Source organism: Pteropus medius, unplaced genomic scaffold (assembly GCF_902729225.1).
Source record: "Pteropus medius unplaced genomic scaffold, Ma_sr-lr_union100, whole genome shotgun sequence".
NCBI classification, from domain to species: domain Eukaryota; kingdom Metazoa; phylum Chordata; class Mammalia; order Chiroptera; family Pteropodidae; genus Pteropus; species Pteropus medius.
Genome location: NW_024340849.1, coordinates 17,746,092 through 17,768,411, shown reverse-complemented (window position 1 = coordinate 17,768,411; position 22,320 = coordinate 17,746,092). Strand labels below are relative to the sequence as shown.

At 33.1% G+C, this 22,320-nt stretch overlaps 1 protein-coding gene and 1 pseudogene across 2 annotated transcripts in view; both read left to right on the top strand.

Annotated features, from left to right (window-relative positions):
• SMAD4 (SMAD family member 4) overlaps nucleotides 1-22,320 on the top strand; it is a 51,762-nt gene that overhangs the window by 10,456 nt on the left and 18,986 nt on the right. For both annotated transcript variants that reach the window (XR_005648250.1, XM_039841381.1), the window contains exons 2-10: nucleotides 2,297-2,675; nucleotides 3,786-3,960; nucleotides 4,366-4,395; nucleotides 8,709-8,921; nucleotides 11,968-12,087; nucleotides 12,183-12,299; nucleotides 13,731-13,781; nucleotides 19,304-19,487; nucleotides 20,575-20,743. Coding sequence is in view for 1 of the 2 variants with exons in the window: in XM_039841381.1 (XP_039697315.1) it covers nucleotides 2,427-2,675; nucleotides 3,786-3,960; nucleotides 4,366-4,395; nucleotides 8,709-8,921; nucleotides 11,968-12,087; nucleotides 12,183-12,299; nucleotides 13,731-13,781; nucleotides 19,304-19,487; nucleotides 20,575-20,743 (1,308 nt within the window). In the remaining variant the exon portion in view is untranslated. The remainder of the gene's footprint in view (nucleotides 1-2,296; nucleotides 2,676-3,785; nucleotides 3,961-4,365; nucleotides 4,396-8,708; nucleotides 8,922-11,967; nucleotides 12,088-12,182; nucleotides 12,300-13,730; nucleotides 13,782-19,303; nucleotides 19,488-20,574; nucleotides 20,744-22,320) is intronic.
• LOC120591118 (uncharacterized) lies at nucleotides 3,358-3,473 on the top strand (annotated as a pseudogene).

The following is a 22,320-nucleotide window of genomic DNA, read 5'->3' as shown; positions in this document are numbered from 1 at the left end:
ACCAAGTGGATAAAGTGGGACTGAATGTCTTAGGCAAAAGAAATAGCGTAAGAACGAATCTGAAAGCACATACAGAAATACATTTATTTAATAATAAGGAGCACTTAACATGTCCTAGGCATTGGTATATAGTGATGAATAAAGTAAGTACAATCCTTGTCCTCTAGAGCTCTCAGTCTAGAAATTAAAATTGTTGTGAGTTGGCATTAGAGATTTCAAACTGGTAGTACTCTTGGGCCAGATTTAAGTTGAAGATGTGTTTTGTTTGGCATACACAGTGGTTTCACTCTCTCCTTCTTTCTTCCTCCCCTTTCCCCACAAATAAATTGCCACTACTTAAAATGAGATTTCACATACAAATGGGCCTTGACAACCTGGCAGCAGTGAGCAAGCATTTGCAAATGCCACTTCCATTGGAAGTGAGTAAAGGCTATCCTTTTAGATGAGTGAGTATGCACTTGTACTCCTCCGTACTTTTTTGTACATCTGGCACATTTTATTCATTTATAAAATTTGCCTGGTTCCTCCTATGTGTCTTTGAGTTTTGAGTCCTTGGATGAGTGGTTTATTTCAGTCTCTGCCCTCCTAAATTTTCTTTTGACGAATTTTAATAGGAGGAAGTACAGAAAAATACATAATGAATTTTAGGAAACTATCATTTAAAACAAAATAAACAGTATTCAAACAACAGCTGCTTTTGCCTATCGATTTTCTCATTTGAGCTCTATATACTCTCCTTTTAAATCTTGGTTCAGAGAGTTTAAGTAACTTAATTTGTCCAACTAGTGTGAGAGCTGAGATTCTAATCCACATCTCTGCCTCCAAAACCTCTTATGCTGTTTATCTTTGGTTATCTGGAAAGTTATCTTCAGCATGTATTTATTGAATATGGGCAATAACAATAGGGAGGAAGCACATATTAAATACCAAGTGATTGATAAATTCTGAGGAGGCCCCAAACAGCGACAATGTCAGGGAGAACAGAAAGGAGGAGACTGATAGAAATGACTAAGGTAAAGAATCTTAACTTAGAGAATGTGAGGGTAGTGAGAGAGATAGGTCAGAGATGTTTTACCAAGCTTCCATTCCTGGGTAATGGGATGGAATTAATGCTTTAGAAGTAAAGGTCATCAGAAGAGGAACAGATTTTGGTATAGACTGATGCGTTAGTTTTACTTATTTGGTAGTGGGGACAGATTTTTAAAGATTCAAGTAAATAGCAAAAGAAAATAAAAGCAAAGTAAGCATGGAATGCAACAACATCAACAAACAAAAACAACCCAGCATAAAAAGTACAGCCTCCACTTCTGCTTTATGTCATTTATTCTTAGACCAGTAGCCTTTTCTTATTCCATGTGGGAATTTGAGGTCAGATAAGTTATTTTAGTTTTGTACGAGTCGAGTAATTTGTTTTGAAAATATTTTGCTTAAACAGGTAAAATCTTTTGAGGAATTTAGTCATCTTTTTAAAAATAATAATTTTGTTGTAACATAATTCTCGTACAACAAAATGCACCCTTTTAAAGTGCACAATTCAGTTGTTTTCACTATAGTGACAGTCTTGCAATCATCACAGCTTTAAATTTTAGAACATTTTCATTACCCCCAAAATAAGCTCCATACCCATCAGTCTTTATTTCCCTTCTCCCCAGGCTCTGGCAACCACTAATCAACTTTTTGTTTTTATGGATTTGCCTATTTTGGATATTTCATATGGCCTTTTGTGACTGGATATCATATGGCCTTTTGTGACTGGCTTTCACTTAGCTTGTTTTTCAGGTTCATCCATGTTGTAGCATGTATCAGTACTTAATTCCTTTTTATGACTGAATAATATTACATTGTATGGATATACTCGTTTATACATTTATCAGGTGGTGGATATTTGGGTCATGTTTTTGGTTATTATGAATGATGCTGCTGTAAACATGTACAGGTTATTATGTGGATATAGCTTTTCAGTAATCATGCATATTAGTGATAAACTTTTAGGTTTAACTAGTTATTAATCAACACTATTTTAAATTGCTGGCCTTCATAAGTATTCATTTTAAAACATCCTCAGATTTTACTTCAGGATGATTAACAGTCAAAAAGACTTGATTGAGCATACCTCTATAATAACAAAGGAGGCCTAACTTTAGTAATTTTGGAATGTCAAAAACAGCATTTTAATTACGTCATTAAAAAAATCTTTGCACCAAATTTTCATATGTGCATTGAGTCTTTGACTTAAATGGAGCAATTCTATCTTTTCTCAAGTAATTGAATTTACTTTGTCTCTTTTTTTTTTTAGGTTATCCTGAATACCACATGTCTAACACTTTCCCTTGCAACGTTAGCCAGTGTTTTTCACTGCCTCCAAAAGATTGAAATTGCTCTGGAAATTGGAAACACATTTGATTTAAAAGAAATAACGTTAACAAATGGACAATATGTCTATTACAAATACACCAACAAGTAATGATGCCTGTCTGAGCATTGTACATAGTTTGATGTGCCATAGACAAGGTGGAGAGAGTGAAACATTTGCAAAAAGAGCAATTGAAAGTTTGGTGAAGAAACTGAAGGAGAAAAAGGATGAATTGGATTCTTTAATAACAGCTATAACTACAAATGGAGCTCATCCTAGCAAATGTGTTACCATACAGAGAACATTGGATGGAAGGCTTCAGGTTAGTCTTGTTCTAGGGTTTTTTACATTTTTTGTAGTGACAGATTAAAAAAAATTCTTGTTTCCTCTTAAGTTACTTTGGGATAATTTAATCACTGCTCCATCTCTTTAGATACTGTATGTCCTGTACCAATACTCATTATGGGAATATATGGAAGAATATGTCTTCCATATAATAAAGATATATTTTAAAAGTTTTTTAATGTTCTGACTAAAAAAAAGTTAAATGTAAAAAAATTGGAACATAAAAAGCAGAAGAAAACCCATACCTTTAGCACTTTAGTATTCATCCTTCCTTCCCCCCGCTTTTTGGTGTCATATGCACCTTTAAAAAACTGAGTTCTCCTTGGTCCTTTTATAACTAAGAAATATGATATTATATGTTCGGTATTGTCATATGAAAATCAATCTAGAAAAACTAAAGCATATCTTTAAAACTTGAGTTAAAAGCTTATATTTTATAAATTTTCTTTACTTTTTATTTTGACTGGTCACATTTCTCATGTAGAACTGTATAATATATCTGTTGTGCTTAATATTTTTAAAGAAACGTATGGAAATCTTATGTTGTTAGATTTAAAAATTTTATATCTAGGGACGTGGTTCTATAGTGTAGCGATTAGCATGTCTGCTTTCCACGCAGAAGGTTCTGGGTTCGCTTCCCAGTGGAGCCGCAGTCCATGGTCTACGCCCATGCCACCCTGAACAAGCCTGATGTCTGATCTCAGAAGCGAAGCAGGGTCGGGCGTGGTTAGTACTTGGATGGGAGACCACCTAGGAAGACCAAGTGCTATAGGCATACATAATAATAATAAAAATAAATAAAAATTTTATATCTAGATATTAGGCTTAGTTTCTACAACAAACCCCAGGCTTTTTTTTTGCATTTTTAAAATCTGAGCATGGGCCTCGAAATCATACTAAGCTCACTGCTTTGTGACCATGGTCAAGTATGTTATTTTGAGCTTTAGTTTTTCTCATTTATGAAATGGAGATTATAATACTGACTTCATAGGATTGTAAGGGTTAAATGAGAACATGTATAAAAAGTACCTTGCATAATGTATGATGTATAACTGATGCTCAGTCAATGGTCATTTATTTTTCCTAGGTTGCCGGTCGGAAAGGATTTCCTCATGTGATCTATGCCCGTCTCTGGAGGTGGCCTGATCTTCACAAAAATGAACTAAAACATGTTAAATATTGTCAGTATGCGTTTGACTTAAAATGTGACAGTGTCTGTGTGAATCCATATCACTATGAACGAGTTGTATCACCTGGAATTGGTACGTAGACTTTGCATTTATCTTTAGAAGCACAAAAGGAAAAGATCTCAATTATGTTTTAATTTTTCTAAGTTAAATTATAAATTTATAAATTATAAATTATTAAATGACTTCAACTAAGGTTAAAGAATCATACATTTCTAATCAAATATAAATATTTAAATTTGAACTTTGGAACATTTGAACACTTAGCATTTGACTGCTAAAACTAAGTATTATATAGTTGGTATTATGTCCATTTATTGGGCAAATATTGTTTTTGAAAAATAAGGAAAGTATTCTTGAAATGGTTCATAAAGTTTTGAACCTTGCGTATATTTACATTCTATAATTTTAAATATAATAGAAAATGTTTTCGTGGTAATGATTAACGTTTCATTTTCTTTTCCCTCTTAAAAAATTAAGATCTCTCAGGATTAACACTGCAGAGTAATGGTACGTAATCTGTCTCTCTCTTTTTTTTAATCCTGTCTCATATTTTTTCTTGATTTAAGATTATGTGGGTATTGGTAACATTTACAAGAAAAAAACTTAATGCTTTGGAAATGTAGATTTGGGCGGGCCCCCAGCATTTAAAACTGGATTTAAGTAGGCTGTTGGCTCTTTGGATTTGAACTGCTATTTATGAACTAAAGTAGTCTGAAAAATATAATAGGGGAACATAAAACATTTTCTAAAGAAAGAACACGTTTTAATTGGTTAAAACTGGTTATTTTGGAAGAGAATCTCACAGAGCTAGTTTAAATGGGTATAAATACCTACAATGTTTGGTAATTTGGAATCATGTATGATGTCTTTTAAAAATACTAGTATTCTATTTTTTTTATCATTTCAGCCTAACTTATTTTTATGAATGATAATTTTAAGAATGATTTAAACCTGCATATATTAATATTTTTTCAATCTTGTTATATTTTGAGTAAATAAAACAAGGCTACTTTAAAGTCTATGCTGATCACAGATAACCTAATCCTATTATAAAAAGGAGAAAGTGTCATAAGTTAGGGAAATTAAATGGGTGTGTGTGTGTGTGTGTGTGTGTGCGCGCGCGCACACCCATTTAATTGTTTAGTGTGATATTCGAGAACAGAGATATGTTAAAACTTTAGCTCTGTTACTTAAACCATGTTAATGAACTCAGAATTCTGTAGGAATTCATTAATTTGCAGAGAAATGCTGATAAAGAGCCACTATAATCTTAGAAAGATGTTCCATCATCCTGGAGGGAAATTAGTGGCTTGGCATCTGTTTTGTTGCAGAATCTTGGAGGTGGGTCAGATATATCATATGGCCTTAAAGAAAATTTAAGAAGAGTATGAAAGTCTACTTTTTTTTTTTTCTACTTTTCTTTCATGTAATTAATAATAGAAGACTCTAGTGCCTTTTGGTACTTGTTAATGGTTAGTAGGTTTCTGAGAACAGTGGGTTGGTAATGGAAGCCATTGTGGTGGTCTGAGAAGGTTAGCTTTAAGATTGGTTAAAGCCCTGTTGCTACAGACATTAATGTCATGTCACTTCCCATCTTCCCATGTTTTTGGAGAAGTAAAGCATTTAATTCAGGGGATGTTTGGGGTTGGGAGACTATAGTGATAACTATATCAGAATCTCCCTAGGAGGGTGGTTGTGAAGGGATCCATTCCTGAAGACTCATCACATTCTTCCCCTGTCCTAAAATACTGTTGTTATTGAGTACCTCTCATCGATGGGATTGTATGGGTTGATAGCCTTTTTAGTAGCTCTAGGGCTGTCTTCAGCCTTGTAGATAGATCCCCCTGCTGGTGGTTATGTAGAGGCTGGCTTCAAAGGCTTATTTTCTCAGAAAACAACAGATTTCTCATAACTCCTTCTAGATTTGGACAAAGAAATAATCCAACGCCAGGTAACTAAAAGTTAAGAAAATGGGACAGTTCCTTCACTTTTGAGTTGGGATCATGATGGTAATCATTTTCAGCCTGTCTCATCTCTTTTGTGAAACTTTCCATCACCACATCGACCTGTGTATTTAACAAATATTTAATGAGCATGTATTGCCTGGTACTGTGTTAGGTTCCAGGGACAGTAGAATAAATAAGGCATGTTTTCTCCACTTAGCTCATAATCTAGTGGAAGGAAGAAAAAGTAAATAAGATAGTGACAGTATCATCAGACAACTGCTGGTGGTGATAAAGAGCACAGACCGAGGATGAGCCCAGTGGCTTCACTCTTTCTGTTTCTTATACATTCTTTACCCCTCATCAGACATTTTACCATCGTTATATACATGTATGACTGTTCTAAAAATATGGCTAAATCATAATGGCAGACATTAAGTACTCATTTTGTATCAGGTACCGAGCTAAAAGATTTATAAGTATTGTATCATCATTTTCATAATACCCGTACATGGTAGGTGGCATTATCCACATCTTATCAGATAAGATTGGTACCTGGAGAGGTCAAGGAACTTGCCCAAGATTAGACAGCTAGGAGGAGCTGGAGTAATGAGTGCTCACTATTAGATATTTAAACAATAGAAGAATACTATAAAAGACTATAAGCTCCTTTTGTTTATTGGTGGACCCCAAGTGCTAGAACAGTACCTGGAACATAGGTGCTCAATAAATATTTTTTCAGTGAATGAAATCGTTGAATGCTAGTCCATAAAGAGAAATACTTAATAGCTTGGTGTCTGTTTTTCTGGACTTTAAAAATATATACTATATGTTTTTTTAATTTTATTTTTTTGAATAGGCAATACATGGTCCATAAATCAAAACACTATAAAAAGGTATACAGTGAAAAGAAGTGCTCCCACCCCTGCCCCCATTCCCCCCTACCTCAGGTAATCACTTTTATTAGTTTCTGGTGTTTCCTTACAGGGTTTCTTAATGCAAAAATACATGTATTATTTCCCTCCTTTTGTACACAAAAAGCATATTGTGCACTTTTCTGGACCTTGCTTTTTTTACTTATAGTAAATGATCTTTAAACATGCATATGATCATGTTTATAACCTTTTTTTCTCTTGGCAAAAATATATTGCAGACAACTATCATTGTTGATACTTACAGTTTTACCTAAGAAACATATGTTTTAAGTTATTTGATTAAAGAGACTGGTAGAAGTCCCAAACTTAACACTTGGGAAAGTTTAGCCAACATATCAGGCAAGAAAAAGTTATGAGGCATACTCCTTTAAAAGCAGAATTTAGTCATTATGATTGCACATTAAGCCAAAGAGTCAACTGAAAAGCAGAAGCAGTGAGTATCAGTTTGACCAGCTATATCCTCAAATCAATAGCTTTCTCCTTATGTATTAGCAATACTAGTATCTTGGTAAAAAGATCCCAGTCCCTGTAACAACAAAAAATCCTAAAATATCCAGGAATTAATTAGAGATGTCAGGCTCTATATGAAGAAAATTATAGAACTTCGTTGGAGTATAATTTTTTTAAAAAAGATTGAATAAATTCAGTCATACCCACTGTATATCCCAAATAATTTTTTCTTTATATTTTTATAATTTGGCCAACATTAGTGGTAAGTGGTTGGGTTTTTTTTACTGATATATAATCATGTGTTAAGCATCCCTTTGGTTATATTTTTGTTTTCATAGGATTTTCTAAAGAGAAACTCTTTGGAGTGGGATTTATGGGTTTTAAAAATATCAATGTCTTCATGATTTTTGATGCATGAAAAAGTCCTTTAAGAGATTGTACATAGGAATTTGTAGGGTGAATTATTACCACTTTGAAATATTCTCAGTTTAATAACAAAATAGTCATTCAGGTAATTGATATTTATGTGTAAGATCTTTTTTTTCTAAAGATCGATGTAGGGAAAGATAAGGAGCACTGTTGCTGATTCTTAATGGAAAAGAGAGTATCTTTTTGTGGACATTTAACTATCTAAAAAGAGAACCTAGTATTAAAGTTCAATGGATTGTAAAACTCTGGGATAGTCTTAGTTCAGAAGCAGTAAAGGATTATTTGCTAAAGATAAAAAGCAAATCCCAAAACAGTAGCCCAAAAACTAATATGGAGATTCTGAGTAGAGAACAGTTGATATAAATGCAGTTTCACTTTTTTTTTTCCTCACAACAAAGCCAGCTGTTCCCTTGTTTGTTCAAGAAAAGGTGTTGTATCAGCTAAAGTCTAGTTTTGTAACATTGGTTAAAGTTGGTGGTTGCTGAATGTTTCCATACCACATATTTATTAAACATTATTTGGATTGGGTTTCTAGAAGGAAGTTTCAGTTTGATTTACCATTTAAGATAACTCTGTCTGGTTCTAACTCTTTGGAAATGTTCAGTACACTTCACTTTCAGAGACTGTGTTACTTAATAATTCTAGATCCTGGAATTGGGTAGCTATCAGATCTCGTTCATACTTCTACAGTGTGAAATTAGCAAAAAGATATAGCTAAGTACTTGATCTCAACTTAGTCTTCTCATTACATATTTAAGATGATTATTCTATGTTAATCAAGAAACTAAGGAATACCTCTTTAGGACCATTGCTGGAAGTTGTTAGAATGTAGTCTAACTTTAAATTTCAGGGAGTCAGTCAAATCGATTGATAAAACTTATCTGATGCCACAACCTCTAAATGAATAGCTTTTGCTAATAAAGTAGTATGCTTTCAATATATGAAAAAATTTCAAGTTAGAATTGTTTACACTTTAGTTGATTTTAGGTGTTATGTTATAAGATTTTTTTTTCTGAGAATAGATGCTTATAAGATTTTAAAATATGTTTAATTTTCTGTATAGCTCCACCAAGTATGTTGGTGAAGGATGAATATGTTCATGACTTCGAGGGACAGCCATCGTTATCCACCGAAGGGCATTCAATTCAAACCATCCAACATCCACCAAGTAATCGTGCATCAACAGAGACATACAGCACCCCAGCTCTGTTAGCTCCATCTGAGTCTAATGCTACCAGCACCACCAACTTTCCCAACATTCCTGTGGCTTCCACAAGTGAGTTGTAGAATCAGATATAGTGAGCAAGTTGAATTTCCCTAACCATTGAATATTTATATATAATCACTTGGAGGAAAACTCCTAGTAAGTAAAAATTAAAAGTGCTGTAGTATATTTCATAGGTAAATAAGTATTAAATAGGCTTTTGGGTTGGTCCTGGAAACAATGGTGTATAGTTTATTTAAAGGTTTTTATGTCGCTGTATAGTCACTTGGAATTTAATGACTTTGATTATGATATTGATTTAAATTAATGGTCTGATTTGTACTTTACTATTACATGAAGAAGGTAGGAAGCCTTTTGAGCTTTCAGAGACATTTTAGAGAAATATTTAAGTAGTTAACAAATAGTTTTAAACCAAGATGTTTATTAAAAAATGTATTAATACAATTGCCTGCTTTCCTTTAATCAGTTTTTATTTTGCTTTATCTGGCAGAATATTACTTTATAATAGTCATCTCAGTCTCCCATTGTGCAAACTTAGAAGCGATCTTAACAAACTTCTTATAACTTACAATCCTCAAGATGTTAAATATTTTAGTCAATTTCTAAATAAATCTAGATTCTACGTAACTAACTATATATATATATTTTTAAAAATAAGTCTATTTCGTAAAGGTTTTCCCCTGATAGAGGGGCGACCATCCCTGCTAGAGGGCTATTAGGTTCAGCTTTTCCTGGGGCCTCATCCAAGCAGTAATGGCCTGGTTCTGTTTATACTATTTATTTTATTAGTCACCAAAGATTGGACAGTTTGCTGCTTATAGTACCTTTCTTTTTTTTAAAAAATTAATCGCAGAGCAGAGTCTTGGCATGTGTATGATGTTTTTACATCTGGTTGCTAAGGAGATTGTATCTAACCCCCATCAGCACTAGATGCTGATAGATCTAGACTAATACTTTGTTAGCTGCTACCAAAGGGAACATTATTCTGTCTAATATCTGATTAGATTCAGTATAGAAATTTGACCTTTGGAATAAATGGAGGACTGATTTATATAATTGAGTTTTCAAGTAAAAATACCAACTTTCTCCCATTTTATTTCATCTCTTCAAAGTGATATCTTTTGTATTTGCTACGTTAAATGACAGTCTCAGCATAGAGACTCAGATAGTCTCTGTGGAACTATGTGAGCATAGTTTCACATATTCTAGATAGGTCATATAGGTTAAGCACGTACTTTAGAACCTGGACTCTTAACTGCTTGATGATTCTGTTATGTCTACTCTTTATTTACCGATTAGGGAATATAGTTGACAAAGTGGGTAGTGATAGAGAATAAAAAAAGGTGTATTACAGCATAGATGAGTGCTAGAGCACAGCTACTGATCTCTGTTGATAGTATCTAGAGGTTGAATTTTCAAGCCTTGTTGATGCTTGCTAAAGTGACTGCATTTTAACTGTTTTGTTCCCTGGGGCTGAGTCCTGTGATGACCAGAAAAAGTGATATGAATGAAATGCAGATAATTTTGTCTTGGTATTTTTGGATATATTTTCACAATTGAGTAGTAATTACTGTAGGTTTTAGAATTTGTTGCAAAAAGTTTCTCCCATTAGATCTCAGAAAAATTTATTGATAAAATTAAAAGAAAAGAAATTGGACTAAAATAGAAGAATTGGAAGACTGTTTTACATGAGCTGATTTAGTTGTTTAATTTCATCTTATGTACTTGGAATTGTGTAGTGGAAACATTCAGTACAGATAACTGCAGTTCATGGGGTACTTTACAGTTTACGTTCATTTGGCACCCGAATGTCTTCAGGGCTTCTTTCTAAATATCTATAAATTAAAATTATTTAACTTCTCTTGTATAGTGACAGATTTTTAAGTTAGCTGAGAGTATGTAGTGTGTACAGTTGTTAAGAGTAAAAATGTAATTAGCCTTTAAGATAATTTGCAAAAATTTTTTTGAGTTGAGCAGGAAGGGATGTTACTAAAAACATATTCTTTAAAAATAAATAATTTGGGGAGTGTTAAATATTCTCATTAACTTTTTACAGTCTTAGCCTTAAGGAAATGTGATTTGTAGAGAAAATGTTCCTTTTCTTTGATACTTTGAGCAGTGGTTATTTATCTCTTCTTTCAGATTATACTCCCATTTAGACAAGAAAAGATTGTAGTAATGCCAGTGACAAATAACAATTATGAAACTTCAGTGCTTTTCAAATGAGATAAACCATTAATTAATGCTTGCTTAAGGAAATTAAGCTTTTTCCACTAAAAAAAAAGGTGACTTAAAATATAGGGCAGTAAGCAATATCATAGGATGGTTTTCAATTGAATAGAAACCAGAAGAAGCTTATTCCTGGTGTATTACATATAGAGAGGGCAACTAATTTACTGTAAATCCAGGAATATGATAATATTTTTGGAAGGAGATGAGTCTTGGTTTTTAAAAGTACATGAAAAAGTTTCAAAGTAGACTGGTAGTGAGATATATATATATATATATATTTTTTAAACTAGCAAATGCACTATGATTGGACAGTGTGGAGCTTGACCTTTTTTTTTTTTTTTAAACTTCCTCACCTTACTCATCACATTCCATTTACAATATTTGCCTGCTCTGCTTTTCTTTTATTAAACCCTAGCATTCTGCCATTACTAGTACCAGTGCTGATAATAATGAACTTTCCAGTTTTTAACATTTTCTTAAGTTGACTTTTGGAGTCCTACTCAGAAAGGTCCAGAGCTGGATGGAGTGGCCAGGGGTGAGCTGATGTGTTTCTGAAGAAGTGGTTTTGATAGGCTAGACATATACTAGAATTTTGCTGGCATTTGAAGGATATCGTGAAGAAGTAGGCCACTAAAATTAGGTAGGCATTACTTAAGATAGAATAATTTTAAACTTATTCAAGTTAAGATTTGCCTTTATAGAGGACTGCAGGGTTTTTTATTTGATGGGCTATTTGAATGAGTTTCACTTTTTGCCCATCTGTGTAGTTGTGACTATCAGATATAATTTGGTCCTTCGTTTGCTGTATAAAACCATAGGATTGCATCTGTAAATGTACCATGTTAATGTCTTCTCATTCCTCTAGGTCAGCCTGCCAGTATACTGGCAGGCAGCCATAGTGAAGGATTGTTGCAGATAGCTTCAGGGCCTCAGCCAGGACAGCAGCAGAATGGATTTACTGGTCAGCCAGCTACTTATCATCATAGTATGTACATGCTTTTAAAAATCTTTTAAGTAGTTGAGAAAAAAATAGGCAGACTTTATAAAAGCAAATTAATCCATGTGGGCCTTAATTTCTAGACAGCACTACCACCTGGACTGGAAGTAGGACTGCACCATACACACCTAATTTGCCTCACCACCAAAACGGCCATCTTCAGCACCACCCGCCTATGCCGCCCCATCCCGGACATTACTGTAAGCTCTTGTTTTTGTTGTAAGGGCCTTTTCTTTTTGAGGATTTTTTTTTCTATTCTTAAAAAATGTTTTTACATCTTTTATTCATCTTACTATTTAGTTTTATTAAACGATTTGTGCCTTTCAGTAATTTTTATAAACAGTATTATTTATTTTTCATAATTATGTTATCATCCCTTTGTTTTACAGGCGTGAGTTTACTAAATACATTTCTCTGTTGCTGATGTTTCATAACGCTACATTGAATTCCATTCATTTGTTTGTTTGCTTTGTAAATGTTCTGAGATCTTGTGTGTATCTGTATATCCACCCTAAGTGAATCGAAAACCATTGAGTGTCAAGGTTTCCCTCACTGTAGTATTCAGCATACCATAGACACTCAGATGTTGAATCTGTCATTACTCTTCATAACTTCGATTGGGAGGGATACTCTACTGATTAACCATAGCTTATAGTTTCAGGCAGAATAGGAACATTGTTCATTTGGCTTAGTAAAATCAAGAGTATACATTTTTCATATATATTAAATCTTTTTTCCTCCAATATAAGATTAAGAATACCAAAGAAAACTTGGAAAATACAGAAAAACGTAAATAAGAAAATAAAAATTACCCAGAATCCTACTACCCGGAGATATCCTCTTCTAATATTTTGACATATTTTCCTTCCAGTCATATAAATGGATATACGTTAATTTGTAGGGAGGAGGGGATTATACTGTCTCTATATATTGTTAAATCCTGGCTTTTTTTTTTTTTCCAGTTATGTTACTATTTTTCTATGTCTTAAGAGAATATAATTTTTAATGTCTTCCTGTGCCAGCATAACAAGTAGTTAAGGGTTCTGAGTTTGGACCCTTAACTGTCTGTGTGACCATTGGCAAGTTATTTAACTTCCCTAAGCCTTAGGGGTAATAAAAGTTGTATCTGTCTCAAAGGATGTTCTAAGAAGTAAATGTAATAATTCATGTGAGATATTTAGCACAATGACTTAACACATAATAATCTCAATTATAATAGCTACTGTTCCAGTATGGAAATATCCTTAATGTAATAAACCATAAATATTTGTTTTTAGAATAGACCTAACAATCTTATATTGCATTATAAATTATATTGTATTACATGTTACATGAATAATTTAATTTACATTAAATTTTGCTTATACAACAAGTATAAATTACTTAATAGCACTTGGCACATAAATAAAATATTAGCTATTAAATATCCACAAAAGTAATTCAAGAGTATTTGTTTATTATAATTATAAACTAATCCAAACTAAGCTTTTTAAGTTCTCAGATGTTGCATAACCTTGATCTAAAAACAACTCCTGAGGTGTGATAGTTATATTTAAGTAAGGTTAATAAAAGTTTTAGCATTGGTGAACTTTTAGTAAATAAAAGTGGGATTTTTATTGTCTTTTCTTTAGGGCCAGTTCACAATGAGCTTGCATTCCAGCCTCCCATTTCTAATCATCCTGGTAAGTGTATTTCAAAATCGATTTCCTGTATTTAGACTTTTCTTTGTGGTCATAGAAACATATATACATGTAGGTTTTAGAATAATTACAGAATAACTTAAGCTGTTAGATAAGTACAGTACTCATTATGGCATTAGTTAATCCATAGTTTATGAGTAGCTAGAGTAGTCATGCATAAACTGTTTTTGATTCTTTTTAACTGTCTCCAAAAGAAAAGAACTGTGTTTTCAGCTACAATATAAAATACCAAAATGCCAGTTTTGTCATTGAATACATAAATATGCAGCAGAAGAAACTAAGTTTCAAAATAGAACAGCTGTAAAACTGTAGCTTGAAAAGCCAGGGAAGCATCTGAAGATGCTGAAAAAACAATTCACTCTGTCTTCACTCTGTCTTTGAAAATAGATTCACGAATCCCTGGTTAAGTAGAATTTAGAAACTGATTAAATTATTTCCAAAAGAGTAAATAGCTAAGTAGATTTTCTTAATTCAAAGTTCTACTATAAGTTTTAAACTATAGAAGTAATAAAGTTCAGAAATAAAATATCAAAGGCTTCTTAACATAAACATAGAATTTTGATTTGTTTTCTTTCCTTCCATCCCTTCATTCTCTTTATACAAATGTATAATTTCAACTCATCACCTTAATTTTCCCCTAATTAAAAAAAAGTTTTATAAAGAATTTCAAACATATACCTAATACCAGAATAATATAGGAAATTATCCTCCCACCCCAATTGTACTCATCCCTGTTTTAGCTCTTAACAACTAATGGCCAATTTTGTTTCATTCATACCCTCACCTACTTTTCATTCGTACTCTCACTTATTATTTTGAAGGGAATCCCAGAAAATCATTTGATATGTAAATATTCCTGTATATATTTCCAATAAGGATTTAAAATATGCAACTGTAGTAACCATAATGATCAATTTAAGGAATGACTCACAGTTCCTCAAATAGAGCTACATAAGTTTCTTAAACAGTGTTCTCCTATTTATTATTTATGTTGGTTCACATTTTTCTTCTGGCTTTTAAAAAATGACAGTATAAGATCTTTATGCTTATAACTCTTCTCATATTTCAGTTTAAGAGATTTAAAGAATTTATGGATCAGAAGGCTAAATTGCTTTATAGTGATCACATTAAAGTGTTAGAACCAGTTTTACTCTGCTCATCAGCAGATGTGATGATAGTTTAATAAACTTTGTGCTGATTTAACATGCAAACAATGTTTTGATTAGGAGAAAAATTCTGCTGGTGGAGCAGAAACATTTTTTTTAAACATATAAATTATGTATGTGTTTAAAGTATCCTTGCTAGTGGATTTTCTGTATATTTTCATATTTGTTGTGGTTTTATACATTTTTGTGAGTCAAAAAGTCTTGTCTTTTTATACATTTTTATTGAGAAATGTACAGGAAAGTACATAAAGTCTAATGAATAATTAAAGCCAGCACCTGTGTAACCACCACCCGCATTGAAAACTAAAACATTGCAACACCCCCAGAAACCTTCCTTATGTATTTTGTCTCAGTCAGAAACTTTTCCTCTCCTCCCTCCAGAGATAACCACTATCCTGCTTTTTTATGGATATTAACTTTTTGCTCTTTGAAAGTGATGAATGTATCCCTAAACAATTTAGTTTAATAGTTTGGTTTTGTATTTGAAATTATCTAATTAAAATCATTGTACCAGAATCTTAATTTTGTTTGTGAATAAATATATTGTGATAAGAGAGGGAAATCTAGAGTCATAAGAATGAAAAAAAAATTTTTTTAATTTATTTTTATGGTGAAATCTAGAGTCATAAGAATGAAAAGTTTTGCTGGCTTCGAGGTAGCATCATTGAGAGTCAGGAGTGGTCCCTGGTAACTTGCAGGGGTCTCAGTGGCTTAGTAGAAGGTGATCTTCAGTAATGAGGGTAATCAGGGTTCTGAAGAAAGACCCACCCTGGATGGAATGGTGGGATAGGGTTGGGAGTGGTAACATTTAGCTAATTATTTGGACTCAATTGTGGATTCAGCAATTGCTTTTGGCCGCTTAATAGATTTACTTCATTCTTCCCAGAATTTAACTGATTTTGAGCCCTGGTGGTTAGGGAACAGCATTAACTAGTTCTGAGGATATGTACCTATATAGCACCCTACATGGGCACTACAGCCTCTGTCTTTGAGTAGGATAGGAAGTGACTTAATGGTGAAAGTGATCCTGTCTCTGTCCAGGTGGTTGGGGAAGGGGATCAACTCTGCTGACCTTTAATGGAGTCACCTGCTTGGGACCCAGATGGCTTTGAACTCTTTGGCTGTGAATACTAATGGGCCCCAGAGCAGTTTTACTTCACAGCTGTTAATATCTCCTCTTGCATTGTTAAAAGAATATTCTAACTGATCTTCCTATTGGGAGACTTTCTAATCATAGTGCCCTCCTCCCCTCCATTTAATCTCTACTGATATCAGTATTTCTCTTAAAATTTGAATCTAGTTCTTATTTCTCTGCTGAAGAACTTTCAAAGATTCTCCTACACATTGCTTGCCATAGGATGAAGTCCAAATTCCTTAGCTGGGCAGAAGACAGTGTGCGATCCTGGTCTCTGTGTACTTCTCTAGCCTCATCTGTTTATTCTTTAACTATCCTGAGATGCTTAACCAAGCTTGCTTGGCTATATCATCCCTCTGCTGTTTTTGCACATGCTTCTCTTCCTTATATGTCTCATACTCTGTATATTCATCAAATCTGTTATTCTGCAACAGATTAAAACAGCAATAACAATTTGTTATTTCATTTCTGTAGGTCAGGGACCTGGGAGTGGCTTAGCTGGTTTGCTTTGGCTCAGAGTCTCATGAGGTTGCAGTCAAATCGTTAGCTTGAGCTTCCATTATCTGAAGGCTTTTCTGGGGCTGGAGGATTCACTTTTGGGGGTGCTTACTAACATACCCAGCAAGTTGGTGTTATTGTTGGTAGGAAACTCCAGTTTCTCTCTGTGTGGACCTTTCTGTAGAGCTTCTTGAGTGTCTTCACATGACAGTTAGCTTCCACCAGAGTGAGTGATCAAGTGAAAGCCAGATGGAGCCTTGGCGTCTTTTAAGACTTAGCCTCAAAAGTCACATCATTTCTGTAAGATTCTATTTTGCAGGGAGGGGACTATACAAGGATGTGAATATCGGGAGGTGAGAATCATTGAGGGCCATCTTGAAGCCCATACCACTCATCCCTACTCTCCCAAATGTGGCAAATTCTTTGCGATCCAGAAAGGCTTAATGAACTTAATGAATTCCTATTACCTTCTCCTGTTTTAAAAATAAGTGTTAGCAGATTTAGAGTGAAATAGAAAAGTTTTCCACATGGAATTTTATATCTTAATACTGTCAAGGTCTTCGGAACCCACTTAGGTTACCTCTAGCCCTTTCTGTCCTTACAGATAGTAACCCCCCTTCCTACTGCTTTAATCTCTCTTGATTGATCTAGGCTATTTTTCATCCCTGGTCTGTGGTGTGACTCTGATGCCAGTTTCTTTTTATCCTTAAGTCTCTTAAAACTTCTTCCCAGTGCTAGCAGGTCAGCTCATTCTAAACCTATTTTAAGATGCAGCTTTATGTAACCATCATTGTTGAATGGTGTCTAAAATATTAGGCAAACAAACAACAAAAAACCTCTTGGTGACTGGGAAATAATAAAATAAGGTTTAAGTGCGGTTGCAGCTGTTGCAATTAATCATGATAAAGTGTATTTCTCTTATTTAAACATGGAGATTATACAACTCTTCCCCTCTCCCCCCCGTTTTGACTCTCATGGAAAAAAGTTGCTCATTGTGGAATTTTACTTCTAGATAGTGTTCTTCAGTGTGAACTAGGAAATGCATGTACTTGGACCTTATTTTTTTTACTCAGCATTGTAAACATTCACGACTTAAGGGCATTGTTTGTAACAAAATTTACTGTTTGGACTGATTTATATAAAGGCTTCTTTTAAGTGGTATTACTGTTTTTTGTTGCCAAAACATTGGATAATTGATATCTTGTCTTAGAAACCTCTTTAGTTTAAACTTCAACCAGTATACCTGCCAGTTGTTTGCTGAAGTTTCTTGTTCATAGCATAACGTGATATCTTTAATAAATAATTTTCCTGTAAGGAATACCTTCATAAATATTTCAAAACTGGCTTTTTAATGAGGTACTTTAGTATATTATACTTTAAGATTCTTGAAAAGATCTATGTTTTTGTCATTCTACCTATCTTTTCAGACTATTGAGAGTTTTATTGCTTCAAATTGTAGTTCAGTGTTTGTAAATGACACATTGAGATGCAGAAAATGAATTTTTCTAATTTAAAATTATTTTAAATTTATTGTTCAAATAAATATGCTAAATGCATCTTCAAAGTTAAAATTGTAATAGTTAACATGAATTGACTTCATTAAAAATAGAGCTAGAACAAATGACCTTTCACCCAAGAGACAGTTGAGAATTTCTGTTCACAGCAGCTGTGTAGTTGGAGTGTAATTAACCTTGACTCTGATCTGATTGGCTGTTTTGCTTAGGTCTTTTCTCTCAATTAGAGATCTAGAAAAATGTGCCATGGATTGATGTTCTTAAGAACATTTCCCTGGAATATGTCTTAGAGTCAGTGTTATTTAAAAAAATAAAAGTTTAGACTACTTAGAAAATATGTGCAGTCAAATGAAACATTATAGTAAAATAATTTATTTTAGGTTCTGATTACTTCCATTCTTTAAAGTCTCAGTTGACTGGGTCCTTTGAGGTAAGAACTGAATTCGAGGTTTTAAAAAGTGGCTTTAGAGTTTCAAGAATGCTAGGGACTGAGCTGAAAAATAGAAGACATAAAAATGCCTACTTCTTTGTTCCAGAGAAGTTTATATTTGGGACTTAAGCTTTTAAAAGTAGAGTTGAGGCAAAACATAAGAATGCCTCTGTAATACACATGAAATATTCTATCAGACCTTAAAAATTAACATAAACTTTCTCATAGTCAACAGAATCATGGCTGGGTGCCAATTTTATTAAATAAGTTGGTCACAGCATTTTAATTATCATTTTACGTATATCTATAGGTATAGTTGAAATTCAAAGTGCACATCAGAGTAAAAGTATCAAAACTCAATGCCATAGTAAATGTACTTGGCTTCTGCAGAATTCTAGTCGGACTTGATTTGACTCCCTTCTCATGGCCCAGGTGGCTTTGACAGGAACACAGGAGTTAGTGCTGATCATCACACAACATACCACTTTCTTTTTTGTAACTTCTACAGAATTTTAAGGGGAGGTGGTGGCATTGACTCTGTGGAACAGATCTTGCTTGATAAATCAATAATGCTGGCCCAGTATCTGTCCAGTGGAACCCATTATGAACTAGTACAAGATTGAAAATGCCTACTTTTTAACGCATTGTTGTAATCAGATTCTTTTGGATGATTTTCAGATGCCTCTCCTGTCCCTTCATCCTTTCTTTTAGGCAAAACTTTATCTTATGGGGTGATGATAGCTCACATTTATCTCTCATAGCTCCTGAGTATTGGTGTTCCATCGCTTACTTTGAAATGGATGTTCAAGTAGGAGAGACATTTAAGGTTCCTTCAAGCTGCCCTATTGTTACTGTTGATGGATACGTGGACCCTTCTGGAGGAGATCGCTTTTGCTTGGGTCAACTCTCCAATGTCCACAGGACAGAAGCCATTGAGAGAGCAAGGTATTGATTGTATGGTTAGTTATTTTAAAAGTTATTTTGAACATAGTATATTGTCTTTTATTCAAAGTTATATTTTCAATGTAGATTGTTATCGAACATGATAAAAGAATAAAGTCATCTTGAAAATTCAGATTTGTAAGAATTCCATTTTAGTTATAGAGGTTATTTAAAATATGATAAGATGGTCATTTTAAAAGTAGTGAGGTTTCTCTGTTTTGAATAGTAATTAGACCTTTTGGAATTCAATTTGAAAACTAATTTTTATTTCCTCTGCTCATATGTTATTTCTCAAAACTATTGAAAGGAAGTAATATAAAATGGAGATGTTTCTGCAAGTGTTATTTATAATGTTGAAAAACTAATAATAAAAGGGAATGGTTAAATAAAATTTGATGCTTTGATGTTTTATGTAGTCATTAAAATGCTAAAAAGTTTATATAATCAAATGTAAATGCCTCAGATGAAATATTATAGGAAAATATACATAGTTTTAAGTATTGTGTAATTTCAACTCTTTAAGAACTTGTGTGTTTGCATAAATATGTAATCTTGGCTCTGTCAGTACTTTGGCAAATTACCAACTCTAAGCCAGTGCTAATAGAATTTTCTGTGATGAAAGAAATGGTTTATATCTGTGTCGTCCAGTGCAATAGCCACTAGCCACATATAGCTGTTGAGCACTTAAAATATGGTCATGTGATTAACTGAATTTCAAAATTATTTTTAATTTAAATAGTCATTTATAGCTAGTGACTATTGATTTGGACACTGTAGCATAAGCCTTTGTTCTGTCATTTATAAAATGGGAATAATAGTAGTTAGTTTATTTAATTGCGAGAGTTCAATGAGAATTTATGTTAAATGTTCCTGATACGCAGTAAGCATTATATATATGTTCATCATTATTATATATGACTAAGATATTAAAAAAGGATGAGATACACAAAAATGTTAACAATGGCTGTCTTTTGGTTATGGTGTTATATAAAGTCCTTTAATTTTTCAATATTGGGTATGCTGTATAATCTGAACTAATATTTTTAAATACTTATAAAAAATGAAATATAATCCCCTTTTTCTTTCTAAGGTTGCACATAGGCAAAGGTGTGCAGTTGGAATGTAAAGGGGAAGGTGATGTTTGGGTTAGGTGCCTTAGCGACCATGCAGTCTTTGTACAGAGTTACTACTTAGACAGAGAAGCTGGGCGTGCACCTGGAGATGCTGTTCATAAGATCTACCCAAGTGCATATATAAAGGTTAGTGGAAGTCTTACTCAACTACTTAGACTTGGAGAACTCTATTTGTTGTTTAAAGAACTGAGATGGAGGTGGGAGGAGTGGAAGATGTCTTTTTATGTATTAAATATCAGAAATTACGTTTGTGTATAAAACACATTTCCTGGGGATATTATTTATTGACATGATTGGTTATCTAGTGTTATGGTTGGATTCATACCCTGTTATTAGAAAATTTGTCAAATGTTTTAAAGTAAAGTACAGACTCTCGAAAATATTGAGTGAAACCCCCAAACTTATATTCCTTTGTTATAAAATATGTAAAATTTTGGAATTTTATCTTAGCCAGTTCAGTATTTTATGGAGGGGAATTCTAAAATTAATAGATTTTCAAATTAAGAACCTAAGAAATGAAAAATTCTTCAACATCAGGTTTTTTAAGGTTTTTTTTTTGCATTAAATGAGTTTTATTTACTGTATCATTTCACAGTTTAAGCCTAAGGTATTTTTCATTAATTATTATGTATTCAGCTCATTTTAATTTTAGTTTATAACATACACCGAAAGCAAAAGATAGTTGTAATTAGATAGTCTAAATATATTTTTAATCTCAGATTTTTCAGTCTTCCTAAGCGTCTTCATTGTTAGCTGTTGTAAATTAGTAGAATTAACTACTTCACTTATTCCTGGGACTTTTCTTAGCGTACAAATAATACAACCAAGTAGTATCTCCAAAAATGGAATCGCTTGATTGCCTCACAGCAACAAACCAGATATCTCATTTTCAGTCACTACATGTCAGTTAAAGGGTATAGGGGTCTTTTTTTTTTAAATGAAACTTTCAAATATATCAAGTATAGAGAAAATAAACCCCCATCTACCCATTATCCAGCTTTCACAATTGTCAGCATTTTATCAATCTTTAATGTGTTTTTTTCCCTTTACTTTTTTTCCTGTAGTAATTAAAGCCAATTCCAAACATTATAATAGTTTACTCATAAACTATTCTGGCATAAATCTTCAGTTTATAAATACTTCTAAAAAACAATCACAGTGCTATTTATCACACCTAGTAAAATTAACACGAATTCCCTGTTAAGTGTTTTGACATTAGAGGACCATTTATAGTTTCGATTTCTTAAAATAATAAAATATAACAATAAAATGTTAAATTATATTTATTGATAGGATATCACGGTGTGGAAAATTTGGTTAGTAAACAATACATAGAATATGATCCCCTTTTTAATTAAATAATGTCATGGATATTTGTATTTGATTATATATCCACAAGTCTGGAGTGGTGTGTACAATGTCTTAGCAGAAATTGTCTCTGGGAGATGGAATTATCTTTTATTTGTATTTTCCAGTTTTTCCACAAGGAATTTTATTTGTGCTTTGTTACTATTTTTAAACGGTGTTGGATTTTCTCATATGCTTTGTAATCTATATTTGTTGGCAAGTTTGCCTTGAGAGAATTAATTCTTTTTTAAAATTTTTTCTTCCTTTGTTTGCTTTTCCCTATAGAGCAATTTTGCCTTAGTCTAGCACTCAGGGATCCACATTTCAGAACCAATTTTTATAATTAGGAGATAGAG